At 36.3% G+C, this 15,340-nt stretch overlaps 1 protein-coding gene across 1 annotated transcript in view; it reads right to left on the bottom strand.

Moving 5' to 3' along the window:
- The window catches only part of HCN1 (hyperpolarization activated cyclic nucleotide gated potassium channel 1), a 186,040-nt gene that overhangs the window by 57,776 nt on the left and 112,924 nt on the right, over positions 1-15,340 (bottom strand). The window contains exon 4 of the mRNA XM_057371811.1: positions 5,700-5,918. Coding sequence (XP_057227794.1) covers positions 5,700-5,918 — 219 coding nt within the window. The remainder of the gene's footprint in view (positions 1-5,699; positions 5,919-15,340) is intronic.

Below are 15,340 nucleotides of genomic sequence, written 5' to 3'. Positions count from 1 at the left end.
AGGTATAGCTCCAGGATAAAGTGAATCACCCCTCGTTTTCCAAAAGAAATAATTCCTTTGGGGTGGAAAGTATACTGTAGCACTGCTGCATAGAAAAGACAAGATTTATTTTCCAAGTGGCTCACCTTCTGTGGCAGTCTGAACATGATGTGACCTATTATGTTTTAAAAATAAAATTACGTTTTATAAATAAAACCAGACTAAAATAAAGAGTCATATTTTCGTGTTACAGTATTTTCAGACTTCTAAAAACTACTACCAGCAACAGAGAAGCAAAACTTACATTTTTAAAAACCAAGTGTAAACCATGTAAGGCTATTGAGCCTAGAAGTCAGTACTCAGATTAGACCAGATCCAGGAACAATATTGCTAAAACTCCACTATTGCAAGTTTCAGCTGCATGTGTAAAATTCAGGTTCTGCAATTTCTATTTTGAACATCTGTTCAATTTAAGAAACAAAAAAAAGCCATAAAACTAAATTTTCAAAGATTTTTATGAATGGCATGCAGTATGTAGGCAATGGAAACTTCTTTATCTGTTTCACTCTATTTCATCTGACTCTCAACTCCAGCAAGGGCAAGCTGACAAATGAATATTTACATGGATATGGATATTTATATTTAGTTTAACAATATGTATATATATATACATACCAAAAGCTGGTGTAAGCCTAGTCAAATAGTGATGTGGTCTTGAGTTTACCATAACTCTTTCCTTCCTATGAAATTCCATCATGACCAGTACTACCATTTCCTGGTAGTATGGAAATACACAAATCCCTGATACTTAAAGATGCCGAAGTTATAAATACCTAAAATTTTCCAGAAACATTTCCCAAGAACCAAAGTAGTATTAAAGAACTYAGTATCTGCCTTGTTCCATTTTCAGTTTAACCACCAAGTGCTTGGGAATGAATGCATGGACTGCTGTGTCCCGCTCCTCCTGAAGAAAATGCAGAGGCACCATTGGCCACYGAGTCTTGATTTACTCTGTGACAGAGCCCCCCACTGTGCCCTAAAACAACGGCTCAGAGAAACTGGCCTGAAGAGGTGGCCCCAGTTTTGGAAGGGAGGATCTCAGATGTGTCACTGCACAAGGGGATGGAGCCTCCTGGAGGGGAAGGGAAATGGGAAATGCTCCATCCCCCAAAGCACCCCAAGGCATTGCCACCTCTTGCTGCATGGACAGTTCAGATATCCAGACAGGAGCTGTGAGGCACAGACTGGGGCAAATCCTCACGCTGCAAAATCTAAAGCTGTCTGCCTGCCCTAATTCTGTTACGCATTTTCAAATGTTTCTTCTTGATGCTTAAGAAATGAAAAATGGGCAATCTGAGCTGCAAATCCCAGTGCTATTTACATAAAAATGCACAATACTACATAATTGTGTAGTAGTTGCATACTACTTACAACTTACTGGCTGTTTTTAAATTAACTTTATATACAATTAATGCTTTTTAAGTGTATTTAGGTGCTTTTCTTCATTTGAACTACACTGACTTACTGAAAATGTGCTAAAATACCATACATTAAGAGATAAAATAAAAGCAAAATATGGGGTTAGAAGGAGATGTCCTTTGGGATACTGGAGACAGTTTTAAATTTTTTTCCATTTTCTCTATGTATATGGTCAAATTAAATATTTTTTACATTTATATGGATATTTTATATACATTTATATTTATTTTATCTCTCACAATATTTGCAACTGGTAAAACTGGTCTGATTCTTTTCCCTGTTTTCAAGACCTTGTGTGGTTTGAGTTACATTAAAGAAAAAACAAAATATTCAAGCGATGCCATAATGAAAATGGATCAGTAAACAAAATGAAATAATATAACCCTCCATCCCCCCAGCTAATACCTGGTATTTTATCAAATCAAGTTAACAATCTTTGTGCTATGAGACAATCTATATGCTACTACAAGTCTTGCCTCTATTAGCCTGTTATTCCTGGGTATTTTATGCCCATGACAGACCATAACAGAGAAAAATATTAACCTATCTTCAATAAAGAAAATTCAGTGACATTCACAGCATCAGGCAAGCATCTTCCTATTAGGAACTGCAGACATCTAAAGGAAGAAATATTTAACTAATGATCTTCATCTCCCAGTCAAGTTACTGCTCATTTTGCCTTCTTTGTTTCATGCTATATTGTTAAAAAGTTTGGCATATACATTTCCGGTTCTTTCAAATAAATGTTGCCTTTGCAAAGGYAAAAGATCTTTAAAATGTGCAGACTCCCTAGACATTAGAAAATGTCAAAGGTGGTGTCACTTAGAATATTGCTCTTAGTTCCTACTGCATTCCTCTTTGACTTACACCAAAGTAAGGAAGGACAGTCCAAAGATGACACTGATTTGTGGATTTATTCAGTCCTTTTATAAGGCAGAATGGTCCATCAWACTTTATTATGAAAAAGAGAATATGGATTGAGTATACCTGGCTTGGACAGCTTTCTCCTTTGCCAGGTATTAGCCCTTCACTAATTRATACCAGGATCTGATGTAAGTATTAAGTCTGAGAGATATTTTTTTCTGTGAGAACAGTTCCGCATCGTCAGCAGAATAAAAAAGCTTGAACATCATCAGAGTGACCAGAATGTATCAATATGTTCCTTCTTGTTCTACTTCTACAAGTTTACTGTCCAGTTCCTATATTTGATGGCTTATAATCACTCTTAATTTTCTCTGATACATTTTGTCTTTGATCCATAAAAGTAAACATGTGGGACAATATTKGCTTCCTTACCATATTTTGATTTCTCTCAGCATGCAATGTTTGGCATAGGTCAAATTATTAAACAATGTTTAACTTATTTGACTTCATGAAATATCTTTCCTGTCTTCCCCTTTGTAGTTCTTYAGTTTTGAACGATGTTTGTTCTAGTTTCATATGAGTTCTAGTTTGAGCTTTGGAAGCATATGAATGAGGGCGATTTCAGCAAATATTTAATTTCTGGCCCCTTTAAATGTGAGAAGGACCAGAACTTTCCTTTTATTAGTTGCCTTCCACAGATATATTTATGATGTTATTCAGAGAAAAATCAAATTGCAACCTCTTTCTTAACCACCACTGTGTTTCTCCGTTGCCWAGAAATGTCTCAGATATGTGAAATATAAACACTCTTTATCTGCCAATATCTTGAAAATAAAGTGACAAAATGGGTAGCACAAACTGGTCTTTGAAATACCCATTTATTTAGTTTGCAGAGTAAAGAAAAACATAGAAASTCATTAGGAATTTATAGTAATGACTTATAATTATGCTATAACCAATATTATGCTATAATTAAAGATTTGTTTCAAAATATGATTAAATTTTGATAAAGCAATGGTTAAGAATATACAAACATGTGTGTATAGTTGTTATAGCTGACAAGATATGTGTAAGTCCAGGGCCTCAGAAATCACTACGAAAAAAAATCTTTATTTGAGACATCCTCTTTGTCTAGCCCTTAATAACCAGCATATGAATAGCTCCCAGAAAATATGAAACATTTTTTTTCTAAAGCATAGAAATATGCAATATTTGTCTCATTTCTTAAACTTCTCATTGTCAGTGCCATGATATTTTTTTTACCTCTGAAGTCAGGAAACAAGTAAGAAGTAAAAACAAAAAGAAAAATGAATGTGTTGAGAACTGCAGGAATTGAAAAATGCCAGATATTTCAACGCTAAATGTTAATAAAGTGTGCATAAATTTAGAGAATAAACAAGCAGAAAGTTTTGTCTGCTCTTATGTGAAAAGATGAGAAATGCAATAGTGCTTGACTGCTGCTGGGTTTTAATTTACACTGAAAGTGCAAATGAGACTGGCTTTAGTCAGCACAGTTTAAAACGTATGGATATCTTTACACATGTACTATATTTCTGATGCTCAAAACATTGAGATACAGTGATGCAGTCAGCAAGGTCTGAGGATTATTATCTAAATGAGATTTCAGGGCAATAGTGACACTTTTTCTAATTTCTGATCTGTGTATATATGTGCACATGCGTTGACCCTAACCTCTAATGAAAGTGCAATGTGTGATGTTTCTAACCCACAGTTTCCTAGAAATGTCCCATTTGGATAAATTTTTTTTTGTTCACAGAACAGACCCAATGAGCCAGTTGGATTACATAACCTACCAGAATTAGCCCTTTGACATAATAAAGAGATGAATAAGGGGGTTTCACATGGTCACTGACAAAACTCAGATTGGTTTTATTGCTCATCTAGCCTCTCTTTCTAAGCCTCTCATTCTCACTTATGTTCCATGACACTAYAGTGTGTGAAATTTCTTGCTTGCAAACTTCTGTTTTGAACAGCTGTTTTGTCAGCCACAAGCTAATTTTTCTGTCACTGAACTTACAGCTCATCTCTTACCTCTTCCTGTCTCTCATATATTGAACCCACGATCTTACTGCAATGTGAGCTCAACAAAACCAAGTGTAAACTCTTTTTCACCCACACACTCTCATTTCCTYCCTCTAAGCTTCTTTGAAAAGAAAATGCCCCAATCCATCCTACTTTTTTTTTTCTTTCCCCCCTCTTTCTTGCCTAGGAAATTCAGGCCATTCTACTTCTTCCTCAGCAGATGCCAGGGTCACCCTCTCTGCTGTTTAGTCTCTGCCAGGCTTCTCCCTCAGGTTTGTGTTACACCATACTGTGATTTCTGCCTAGTTTGCCTTTCTGGACCTTGTTATGGACTTATGCCAAATACTACAGCTCAGGCCATGTTTCTTATTTGCTGATGTGAACTCTGATTTCACTACTTTGCTCAGCTGACCTCTCCCCTGGCAAGGCTTCTCCAGCTCCCCATTTACGATAATAACGAATTTTGTCATCTTTTAAGCACCTCAGTAATTTTGCATGKTTTTTTGTCCCTTGCTGTGGTTTGTGCTGATCCTTTCCTCCTTATGCCATCATTCCTGGATGTATTTTCCCATTTCATACCTTCATCCACTAACGTCTCTGATTTTTATTACACAACAGTTTTAATTAGTACTTACTCCAGAAAGTTACCACCCTGTATCCACTCGTATATTTTAAATGCCAATCTTAAATGGAATAAAACAATGTTTTACTTCCTGCTTAGAAAGAACTCTCTTCCACTAACCTTTCTCTACTTTTATACCCTTTCGCCACAATCCTTTTTGAGCATGGAGAGGACCTTACAGGTGCTGGATTTGCATGTCAACAATATTGTTTCTAAGCAAATGGAAGAGCTCTCCTGAGCACTACTCTGAGGAAGTTGCAAACAAAATTAATTGATTTGGTGGGGTCCTCATTTAAAGGCCACTCTTTTGACATGTTCAAGGGTGATCCCTGAACTGCACTCCAAAGGAATGTACGGAAATTGTACAGAAATGTCCAAGCTACTCAAGGCCCTTGTTCAAGCTACCTGGATCAAGTACCTACAGAATGTAGCAAAGAGAAACAAAGCAAGTCTGAAGCAAGGGATAGAGTTTTCACAGAAGAGTTTAAAGGAAGTTGACCATCAAGAACAGGCTGCTCTCTAAGCAAAGTAGGCTCATGCAGAAATATACTGAACTCATGGAGTGTTCTGAACTCCTTTGTGTTCAACAACATCAGCCACAGGATTAAGACAACACTAGATTATTTCATGTAAAGTCACATTGCCTCTTCCACAGTTGAAACACCCCATTAATCCATTTCAGAACTTAAGGAGCTACGAGAAAATGCGTTACCTTTTCTTGATATTGTCGTCGCGAGGAGTCCAGAGACTGGATGAGGGCTGTGGCATGGCCAACAAACATGGCATAGCAYGTGGCCCCCACAATCATGCTCAGCATCGTTATCCAGAGGTCGGACATGCTGACGGGGGCGCGGGCTCCRTAACCAATGCAGAGCATGTGGCTCATGGCTTTGAAGAGTGCATATGAGTACTGCTTTCCCCAGGAATCGTTCTGCAAGAAAAGAGACAAGTGACTGAGCCTGCGAGCAGCTGGAGAGAAAATTATGTTTGTACCTGGTTAGTGGGATCATAGACTGCTGCCTCTGAAAGAGTAGTCTGGTAATGTATCCTCTGTGCTCGAGAAGAGATACTCCTTCYAAATTAATTGTTAGATAAAGTGTCAGAGATTCTGACAGATAATATTATCACTGCAAGATGAAATAAAATTGACTATTTTTAATACATGATTGTATTCTTAGATGTGGGTGCTAGCCTAATTACAAGGAGACTAAAGGTCAATTTTATTTTACAGCCCATAGCAGATGGATTGGAAAAAGCTGAGTACTCAGACTTATCAAGCAAAATAAGGAGGGCTTTTGTTTTAGTGTGCATGAACATACTCCTAAGGCCTTGTTCCTTTCTTTTTGGGATGGTCACTTTTAACACACAGCCCTATTTACCTTCCTAACTTCCTTTCACTTTTCAAGGACAGAAAAACAAAAGTATTATGTGTTGTCATGCTTGCTTATCCTGGTTTATTTATATATATATATATATATATATATATATATATATATACTGGAATAACCTCAATTGAAAAGAAGTTTTTTTTTTTGTTCAGCATCATAGCAAACCTATGTTCATAGTCATGGTCTGTGAAAGATCAAAAAAAAAAAAAAAAAAGGTTGATACCTAGGTCCTGCACTTCTGATGTGTAGCTACCCCTTGCCAGACTCTCTGGTAGATTACAAGGACACAACTTCTCGCTCAAAGCCTTTAAAACTGCAAAGATATTGGYGGCATCCTCCCTTTAGCTTTACAGTCAAAGGGGCTGTCCCCAGCAAAAAGCAGACACCCTAGCACATTCCAAAATACCCTGGGACTCCTTGTCAGATTYTTCTATTTTCCTGGCCAAAAGGATGAAACAAGAACAGAGAGACCAACTGTGCCTGCAGGTACACAGTGCACATGAGAAAACACAGTATTAACCACAAAAAGAACTGAGAACAAATYAAATGAAAAAGTGAAGGAAGAACTGGGATGAGATGAGAAAGATTTGYTAGTTATACAGTTCAGTGTCTAATATACAGGACCAAAAGTAATAAACTTGTTAAAATAAGTCTCCAAATCAGCAGAAGCATTTATATATAAAGTTTGTGTATTAATATTTGTGTCTCTCTTCTACTGATACAAGCTTTACTCAAATGCTCTAATTTCCCAAAGAGCTGCAAGCTTGCTCTCTTGCCATTTAAATGCCAAGGTTATTAACTATCCTTGTGCTTTACAGCTATTAAAATGCTTTTTCTAGACCCCCTATTAGCCTAAATAACTGGTAACAGAAAATAAGCTGCCAACTGTTGTATTGCAGATGACATAGTTACTGCTTATTCACTAATACAATAATTTAAAAATTAGTGGTTTCTCTGTACTTATACTTGTTTTGTGTTGTAAGTCAAATCTTTTCAGATTTGTGAGCTGTTGCTTTGGTGTCATAAAAATAGCTAAGGAATAGGTTTTGAGTGTGTGCACTTTAAACAAATTAGAAAAATTATCTTAGATAGCTAGGAGCCAGGTAGGTTTCAGTGACTAACAGGGAAATAAATTTTGGGCCTCAAAAAATGAAAGCATTGAAGAATGGTTCTTGAAAAATCTCCAGTTCAGGATTCAAGTACCCAGTTTGAGCACCGGAGCTCCTTGCTGTCAGGGTTAMTGCAGTTATTCTAATGCAAATTCCCTATTTCTCAGGAAAGCAGCTTAAGAAAATTAAGGTACTGTTTCTTTTGAAGATCTTTTCTTCCAGCTGGCATCAAGCTCCTTTGTGTAGAAATAATTCATAAAGAAATTTTAGAGATCCRTATAAAATTCTTTAGCTGTTGTGCTTTACAGARATTATACTGGKMAAAACAATAAACTGCATGCCAGATRAAGTATATCTAGGGTTTTTAAAGGCWACAAGTAGTGATATTAGAGCCACAGTATTCAGGAGGCCGTGACATCAAATCTTCGGTTCTTGTAGGGCTCTGTAAAATGGATCTTGCTCCTAAAAGTTTTAGTATAAATATTATAATTACTAAACAAAAATAAAAGCTCATCTTGATCCTGCCTATGAATATTTTCTATCACATCCTTGCTGTGACAAAGTTTAATAAAAATACTTTCTACAAAATTATATTTTCACATCAAAGTCTCTGAATTAATCTAAATCCTGATGGATTTTATTTCTTGACTGAGATACTTTCCAACTGTGAATCAAAGTTTTAAGTAAAATACCACTATTTTAAGAAAGAATAAGAAAATGGAGGTGAGGACCAGCAATAAGAAACAAAATACAAAGCATGTTTCCTATTAACAAGGTAATAGGGTGAGTCAAAAATAAATTAAATACTGCTAAAGAAGTAATACAATAAGGRAATGAGTGAGTTGTAATAACAGAAGAGAAACAACTAAAAATGTCCCACAAAATAAATAAACATATGTTTAATTACATGTCTGCCTTTGTTCATATACACATATATATGTTTATATTTATAAGCCAAAGTGTGATTCAACACCTCAGAGAGACACTCTGGACCTGAATCCAGARTGGAGGTCAAGGCTATCTCAAGGGGCCATTTTTTTATGCACCAGCTTTTATGTGTAGCTTGTTACAGACCATGTTACAGGCCAGACATTTGTGAATGGATGGTCCTGAGCAGCTGGTCCTCAGACAGGTAAAAAGGATTCAGCAAAAGGAGGRMAAAAAAGAAACAAAACAAAACAAAGCATTTGAATTCAGCTTGGACTTTACTGAGGATTTTGTTTCCAAAAGTACTTGGCAATGATGTATTTGTAAAATCAGGTRCAAAAATTGGCCTTTTTAGTTTGTGTGGGTATTTTTAAAATACTGGCCAACAAATACTATTGTGGAGGGTATAGATTTCAGTACGGTTACTGTGCTGTTCAACGATTTATTCCATATATAAACCACTTACAAAGAACATTGATTCCAATGTCAAATCCTATACATCATGTATGTTACAAGCAATGTTACTAAATGAAATAATAATTATTTTTTCCTATTAGTGCTATATAACCTAAGGGTTTGGCAGGAGTAACACTAACTTTGTTTCATTGTGAGAGGTTGGAATTTTCCACAACCTTGTTCCCRTATGCTGCTCTTTGCTATTCAAAAGCAAGGTGTGACCATTTCTCTGCTACTAGCMTACAGTTATATTTTTTCAGTAAGAATTTTGTAACTGCATCATGAAATTTTTACATAACACATCCACAGATAATATCCCTGAGTTAATAAAAGGGATATTTCCATTCCATGAAATATAAAATCCTGGTTTTACACAGTAATATTTTAATTCAATCTTAATAAAGTATTAAAATTTATATAAATACACATTAAATGTTTACTCAAATAGTCTTCTGTTTTCAATGTATAGATTAAAAAAGTCAACAACAACAAAAAAAAAAACTCTACAAGCTGAAAAAATCACCTACCAATTAATAAAAAAGGGCATTTAATTTCTTAGTTGACAATGGGTTCATCACTGTTTCCAGATTAGCAGTAATYGGTTTAAAAAGTTTTAAATGAAATGACATTAATTTGGAAAAACTATTAAAGACTGTAATTGTGAGAAATACCAAAGCTGTTTATCCAAGGATTGATTACATAATCTAGCTTGATGACATTAGGAAATCCTCATATTTGTGAAAGGAATGGTCACTGATCATTTGCAATTAGTTCTGTGACTATATACRTTAAGTTCACAGTTATCCTGAAGAATACATTAATTCCAGGGCACTTCTGATTCTTCAAAATCTGTGTCGCAGCTGTTTCCTTCACCAAAGGATGTTATGGTTTGTCCCGTAATTTCACGTAAGAATGCCCCAAACGTATTTTTATAATGTTAACTTTTGACCTCTAAACAAATTAATCACAGAAGGGCCAAATGGCACCTTCTAAGGCACAACAAAAAAAAAAAAAAAAGCAAATTATTTTTGTCAGGGGATTAAGAAAGGATTTCTGTTTTACTATAATCTATGGAGGTTTTCATCAGGAAATTTTGTTGTCATAAGACAAATCAATTCCACTCCCATATTGTAGTCATTCCCTGAGGCACAGCTTATCTTCCCTCAGCCATATCCTTGCGCTAAGATATAAATTGATTTAGAAATCTCATACCAAAGAGACTATTGCACAGACAGKAATGGTTTCCTCATTTTTGCCTCAGTCCTTTTTTGATTTCACGTCACCATTACTGCAGGTGTCACAGAAATGGTTCACTGTCACTTTGTTTAGAGGTGAAAAGTTAATACCACAAAATATATTCGTGGCAGTCTTATGTGAAATTATGGGACAAACCATAACATCCTTTGACGAAGGGAACGGCTCGGACACTGTCACTGTCACTTTGCAAGGGCATGCTTTAGAACCATGGAGCAAAAACTGGCCTAACAATTAAGTGAAATGGTTCCTATGAGGATTTTCAACTCATCCTCACTCTCTCTTTCAAAATTGTAGTAAAAGTGGGGCAGTAGCCTCTCGCAACACCAAAGAGCTTTCCTTATCACTGACACCCAGTCTTTCATGCTCACCACTGTTTTTAGGTTCTTCTGAAAGCAGGTGATATCCAAAGAGAGGAAGATCTTGACAGCATATAGATAGTCTCTATCCTAGTAAATTAAAAAGTATCAGGAAGTATTTCCAAGCTCTAGAAGTTGGTTCACACGGCTTCACTTTTAGAAATGCCCCTGGTTTAACACTGGCCTCATGGCAATCTCCCGAGCAACAGCAGYTGTACTTTGGAGCTGGAGAAGATGAGCAACTCCTCCTTCCAGGCAGTGGCATGAGCCTGTCCTGTGCTGAAACCAAAACCAGATTTATACTATGGACATAGAAGGTAGCTCCTAAACCAGTCCTGCCCCAGTGCCCATCGAAAGTGGGCACTTCCAGTTTATTTATGACCATGGAGGCAGCTGGTAAGCATTGCTTTTAGCATTGTTGTGGGAAGCCATTGCACAAAATGAATGCAAAGTAAGGGATGGGGCTTCAAAGGTTGAGGAAAGCAAAAAGCATCCTTGCCTGCATGGTGGCAGAGACTGTAATGCAGTAGTGGCCCTGAGGAAACATCTGCCTAAAATCTGGGAGACATGAGCAACTGCTGGTCAAATTTACTGTAAAAATTAGTCTTTTCCATCAGGAATTCAATTAAGCTGTATTAATGTCTTACATTTGATTTCACATCACCATTACTGCAGGTGTCACAGAAAAATGGCTCACTGTCACTTTGTTTAGAGGTGAAAAGYTAATATTACAAAATATATTGTGGCAGTCTTATGTRAAATTATGGGATGAGTTATGGCTACATACTTATTTACAGGTCACCATTTTCAGTAGCTTCTTACAGACTTCTTAAACTGAAGAATCACTAAACTAATCAAAAAGGCATACAAAGAAAAGGCAATATATGCATGTTAGTCAATTTTTTACCAGCTTGGCACAGCTTGAAAAAAAGGCACGTATTTCTGTCCCTGTGTCAACTACTTATATGCACATAATATGACAATAGAACTGGGCCTCTGTATGGAATATATAATTTCCACAGTAATCCATGTATATATATCTTGATATACAATTACACTTCATATACTTTTGTGTCAGGAAGCAGCATCATTTTCTGGCTCCAGTATCACACAGTACCTCAGACAGGAAATTGGAGCAAAGCATCATCTCAGGATTTCAGCTTTTAAAGTTGTTTGAATTCACAACGAATAACCAAGTTGGCCAATGGGAAARTGTCCAACACTTACTCAAAGTTTCATAATTTATGCAATGGTGAAGGCACTACCATGTAAAAACTCTAGCTCTTATCACAGCCATTACTATCCCATTTACTAGCTTTCTAAAACTAGTAAACAAAGGCAAGGTGGGATCAGACTTGGAAGACTGAAAAACTCAGTGTTCTAAAATTCTTAAGAAGTGCAAGGGAGAAGGGTCTATTTTAAGAAGTGTGCAASTACGTATGATTTAAAACAGAAAAACCCTGGATCGGTAAGCTCAGTGAAATAAGCAGATGTCATCAGAAACTTCTGAACATTTTTCTCTGCTGATACATGCACAGATAACAGATGGTGTAAGTGACTCAGCATATACTTTCAAGAGCAGTACTAGCAGGAAAAGAATCAGAAATTGTTTGGCATTGCATTCCACAGGAAAAGAAGTTTGACTGGAGGAGCAATGACTAAATATTATATATTTACTCTGTTCAGACTAGTTACATGACTTTGCTGTCATTACAGCTTGCTCATTTTTTGGTGCTATGTCTTTGGCACTAGCCATCAAACAAAAACAATTAGCTTAGCCTATCTTTCCATTTATTTTGATTGTTTTCCCTGATGGAGAAAAAAAACCCAAATATTTATCTGCTCATACACTATTAAATCTGCTCCCCTATTAAAAACAGGTAACCAGAGTATCTACTTGTGATCACCTTTCTGAGCTAAGGATGAATAATTTTCATTATAGAACAAGTATGACAACTCAGCAGCAGAAGGGCAGATATTTGGTTTGTACATACAGCCTGGTCTTTCATACATATTTGAGCYATTATGCTCAAACATATAGGCCCATGGCATTAAAAAGGATGAGAAGATATGCTTGGAATCTCATATGGGAGGCTTCCCTATCACTGTTTAGTGTATCTCTTCACTCTTTGTATCTGTGCAAAGTTAAGAGATACCATCGTGAGTTTTTAAAGCTGTAAATATAAAGATACAAAATAATAAATCTAATGTGAAAAATACTTTTTCTGTTCTCTTGCCTGTGAATCAGCTCACTATGACTCATCCTTTTAGCTGGTCACTGTGCTCTCTTCACTGAACCCAGATGACTGAAGAAATAACATTCCATTACAAAGGATTATTTTAATAAGAATTATCATTTAAGGGAATTTCAGATCACAAAGATGTTACAAATTTTAGACTAAAAATATTAAAAKCACAAACTACATTTTCCCAACACAAAAATTTAAAAGTGCTAGAGAACATTCCCCTATTATGGAATTTGACTGTCTATACTTTTTCTGAAAACTGTGGATTTTGCTCAMGACAATTAATACCCTCCAGAACAGTTTCTGAACCAGCCTGAGAGTTGGCAGAGGTTCACCTGAGTTCCCTCTGCCTTGGTAACTAAGAAATCCAGCTGCAGGGAAGCAAGTTGTGGAAGCAACTGACTTCCAGGAGACAGAACACACCTGGACGTGTTTGATCAATCAGTATCAGTACAGCCCCATGTCAATCAGTCAGTGACAAAAATTGTACCTGTTATCTCTTTCCCATCTTCTGGAAAAGCAAACTCAGAGTGCAGAGAAGTAGACAGGCATTTTAAAAGGATTTGTGTTCCAGTTCCTTAAAGTGCTCTCACAGGATGTGAACTGCTTCTACAAGAAGGGTGTCAGGGAGCTCTAGACTTTGCTAACCAATAATGAGTTCTTCTTTATACATCTTCTAATCAGTTTTCAGACTGATTAGAAGGTATCTTCTTTAGAAAAAATTACTACTTCCGGAGAGTATTCCTTCTCCCCTGATGTGAAACCCACTTCATTATTGCAAAATATATTTTTGAAAAGTAGTTTTTACAAACGTGTACCAACGAAGCTGCAGATGTTAGCATTCCATTCTGTGGTGAAAAAAGTTATTCAGGATCCTTTTACTGAAATTTATCAAATAAATTAGAAATCCAATCAAGAGAGTTGGCTTTTGTATTTCTTTCTCACAATGCACTCAGATTTTGATAATGTTCAAACCACTCTGATTTTTTATCCTGAGATAAACTTAAGTGCCATTGTTTACAAGAGGTTGACAAGAACAAATATCCATTGTCTGACAATGGGAAAATACACTGTAATCACCATAAGTATTRTGTGGTCACAATATGTGATTACAAGTATATCTACAGGTTTCTTCTGGGAAAACAATGCATCCTGAAAAGAATCACTTTCTTACAGGAAAAGAAGGGGGGAAAACCCCCGATACAATGGAGTGTCTAATAAGAGAATACACAAATCCTGCAAGGAAGCACTTTTGATGAGCAACTTTGTGYGTGAAATAGCACTGTTCAGGAGAGTAAAAACTCACTGTGCATTAAGGACAACGTATCTCTTTGTTCCGCTCCTTTCATTTGGTGAAAGGAGCTGGATATAATGTAAAACAGTTTACTTAACAAGCCTCAAGTATTGAATCAAACCATTTATGAAATGCTTTTACAAAGCAATTACCAAGAAAAGCTTTGAATTTTTAACAGTAGCTATCTGATAGTCAAGAATAGGCAGATGATAATGTGGGCTTAATATAGAGCAGTTCTGGGAAGCAGTCAAAGGAGTGAAGTGACATAAACCTGACTCGTGGCTCCGTAGTGAACTGCTTTGCTGAAAATTGTTAGGAAGAATCTACACCACCACAGACAGTACTTGCAACCAATTTAGGAAAGGGAACTTGGCAGAAGGAGCTCCACCTCTCAGCTATGTGAACAACTCAGACTAGACAGCAAATTATGTGAAGCATCCAATCGCAAATAAAATGACAAATGGAAATTATATGGCTTTGGAAAYGGACATTGAGATTTCTGAGTGTTGTCACCATTCCCTTTGAGCCAAAGTGAATTTGAAGTTACATTAAAAAGGGCAGGAAATARCAAACCTTGCAAGTGGCAGAAAAAGCTATCATTAGGAACTATCTAGGCAAGCTTGATACATAATTTGAAAAGCACATAGACAGATATGCACAAAATAATAGTATCCCAATGCTTTCTCACTAAGACTATTTCAAAACATGCAAACATTTTCCAAGACACGCTTTCATCCTTGTTCTATATACAGCCTACTCTATTTAAATACATTCTATTTGTAAATATTTTTAAGACTGTGTCCTTAGGTGGGGGGGGGAAATAAAAGTAGTGGATTATAATAGATTAAAATGGACTAATAAAATCCACTCATAGTCTGAATATGTTTTAATCTGCTTAAAAATGAATCAAGGTGAACCAATGCTACTTTGACACAGAGAATCACCATAAGGGTAGGATTGGGATTTGTGAGTTATTGAATCCAGTGCTTTAAAAAACCAGGATTTTTTTCTCAAAAAAACTGGTGCTTGGTACCATATAGGCTAATTCAAGTATTTTTCTGCTTAGTCTAAGGATACCATTTTTACCATGTTTTATTTAAGTCATGTATTTTTAAGGCAGAGGATCAATGCCTGTTTTGAGCATTTTTTTTTTTTTTTTCACTTAGCTGGTACTTTTCTTGTCAGTTTTTCAATAAATTTCCTAACCTGATGCCTTTGAGACTCTAGGCTGCATCTGGTTAGTTTACAGCTCTTTGGGAAATTACCTTACTGACCCCCTCAAGGGGCTGGTCTGCATTTTAGGTAAATCACAATCCTTCA

This window comes from Malurus melanocephalus, unplaced genomic scaffold (genome assembly GCF_030028575.1).
Source record: "Malurus melanocephalus ecotype Western Australia unplaced genomic scaffold, MMel_1.1 scaffold_158, whole genome shotgun sequence".
In the NCBI taxonomy this organism is placed as follows: Eukaryota; Metazoa; Chordata; class Aves; order Passeriformes; family Maluridae; genus Malurus; species Malurus melanocephalus.
Note: the sequence above shows the minus strand (reverse complement) of the source record. Positions and strands in the feature narration are given on the sequence as shown.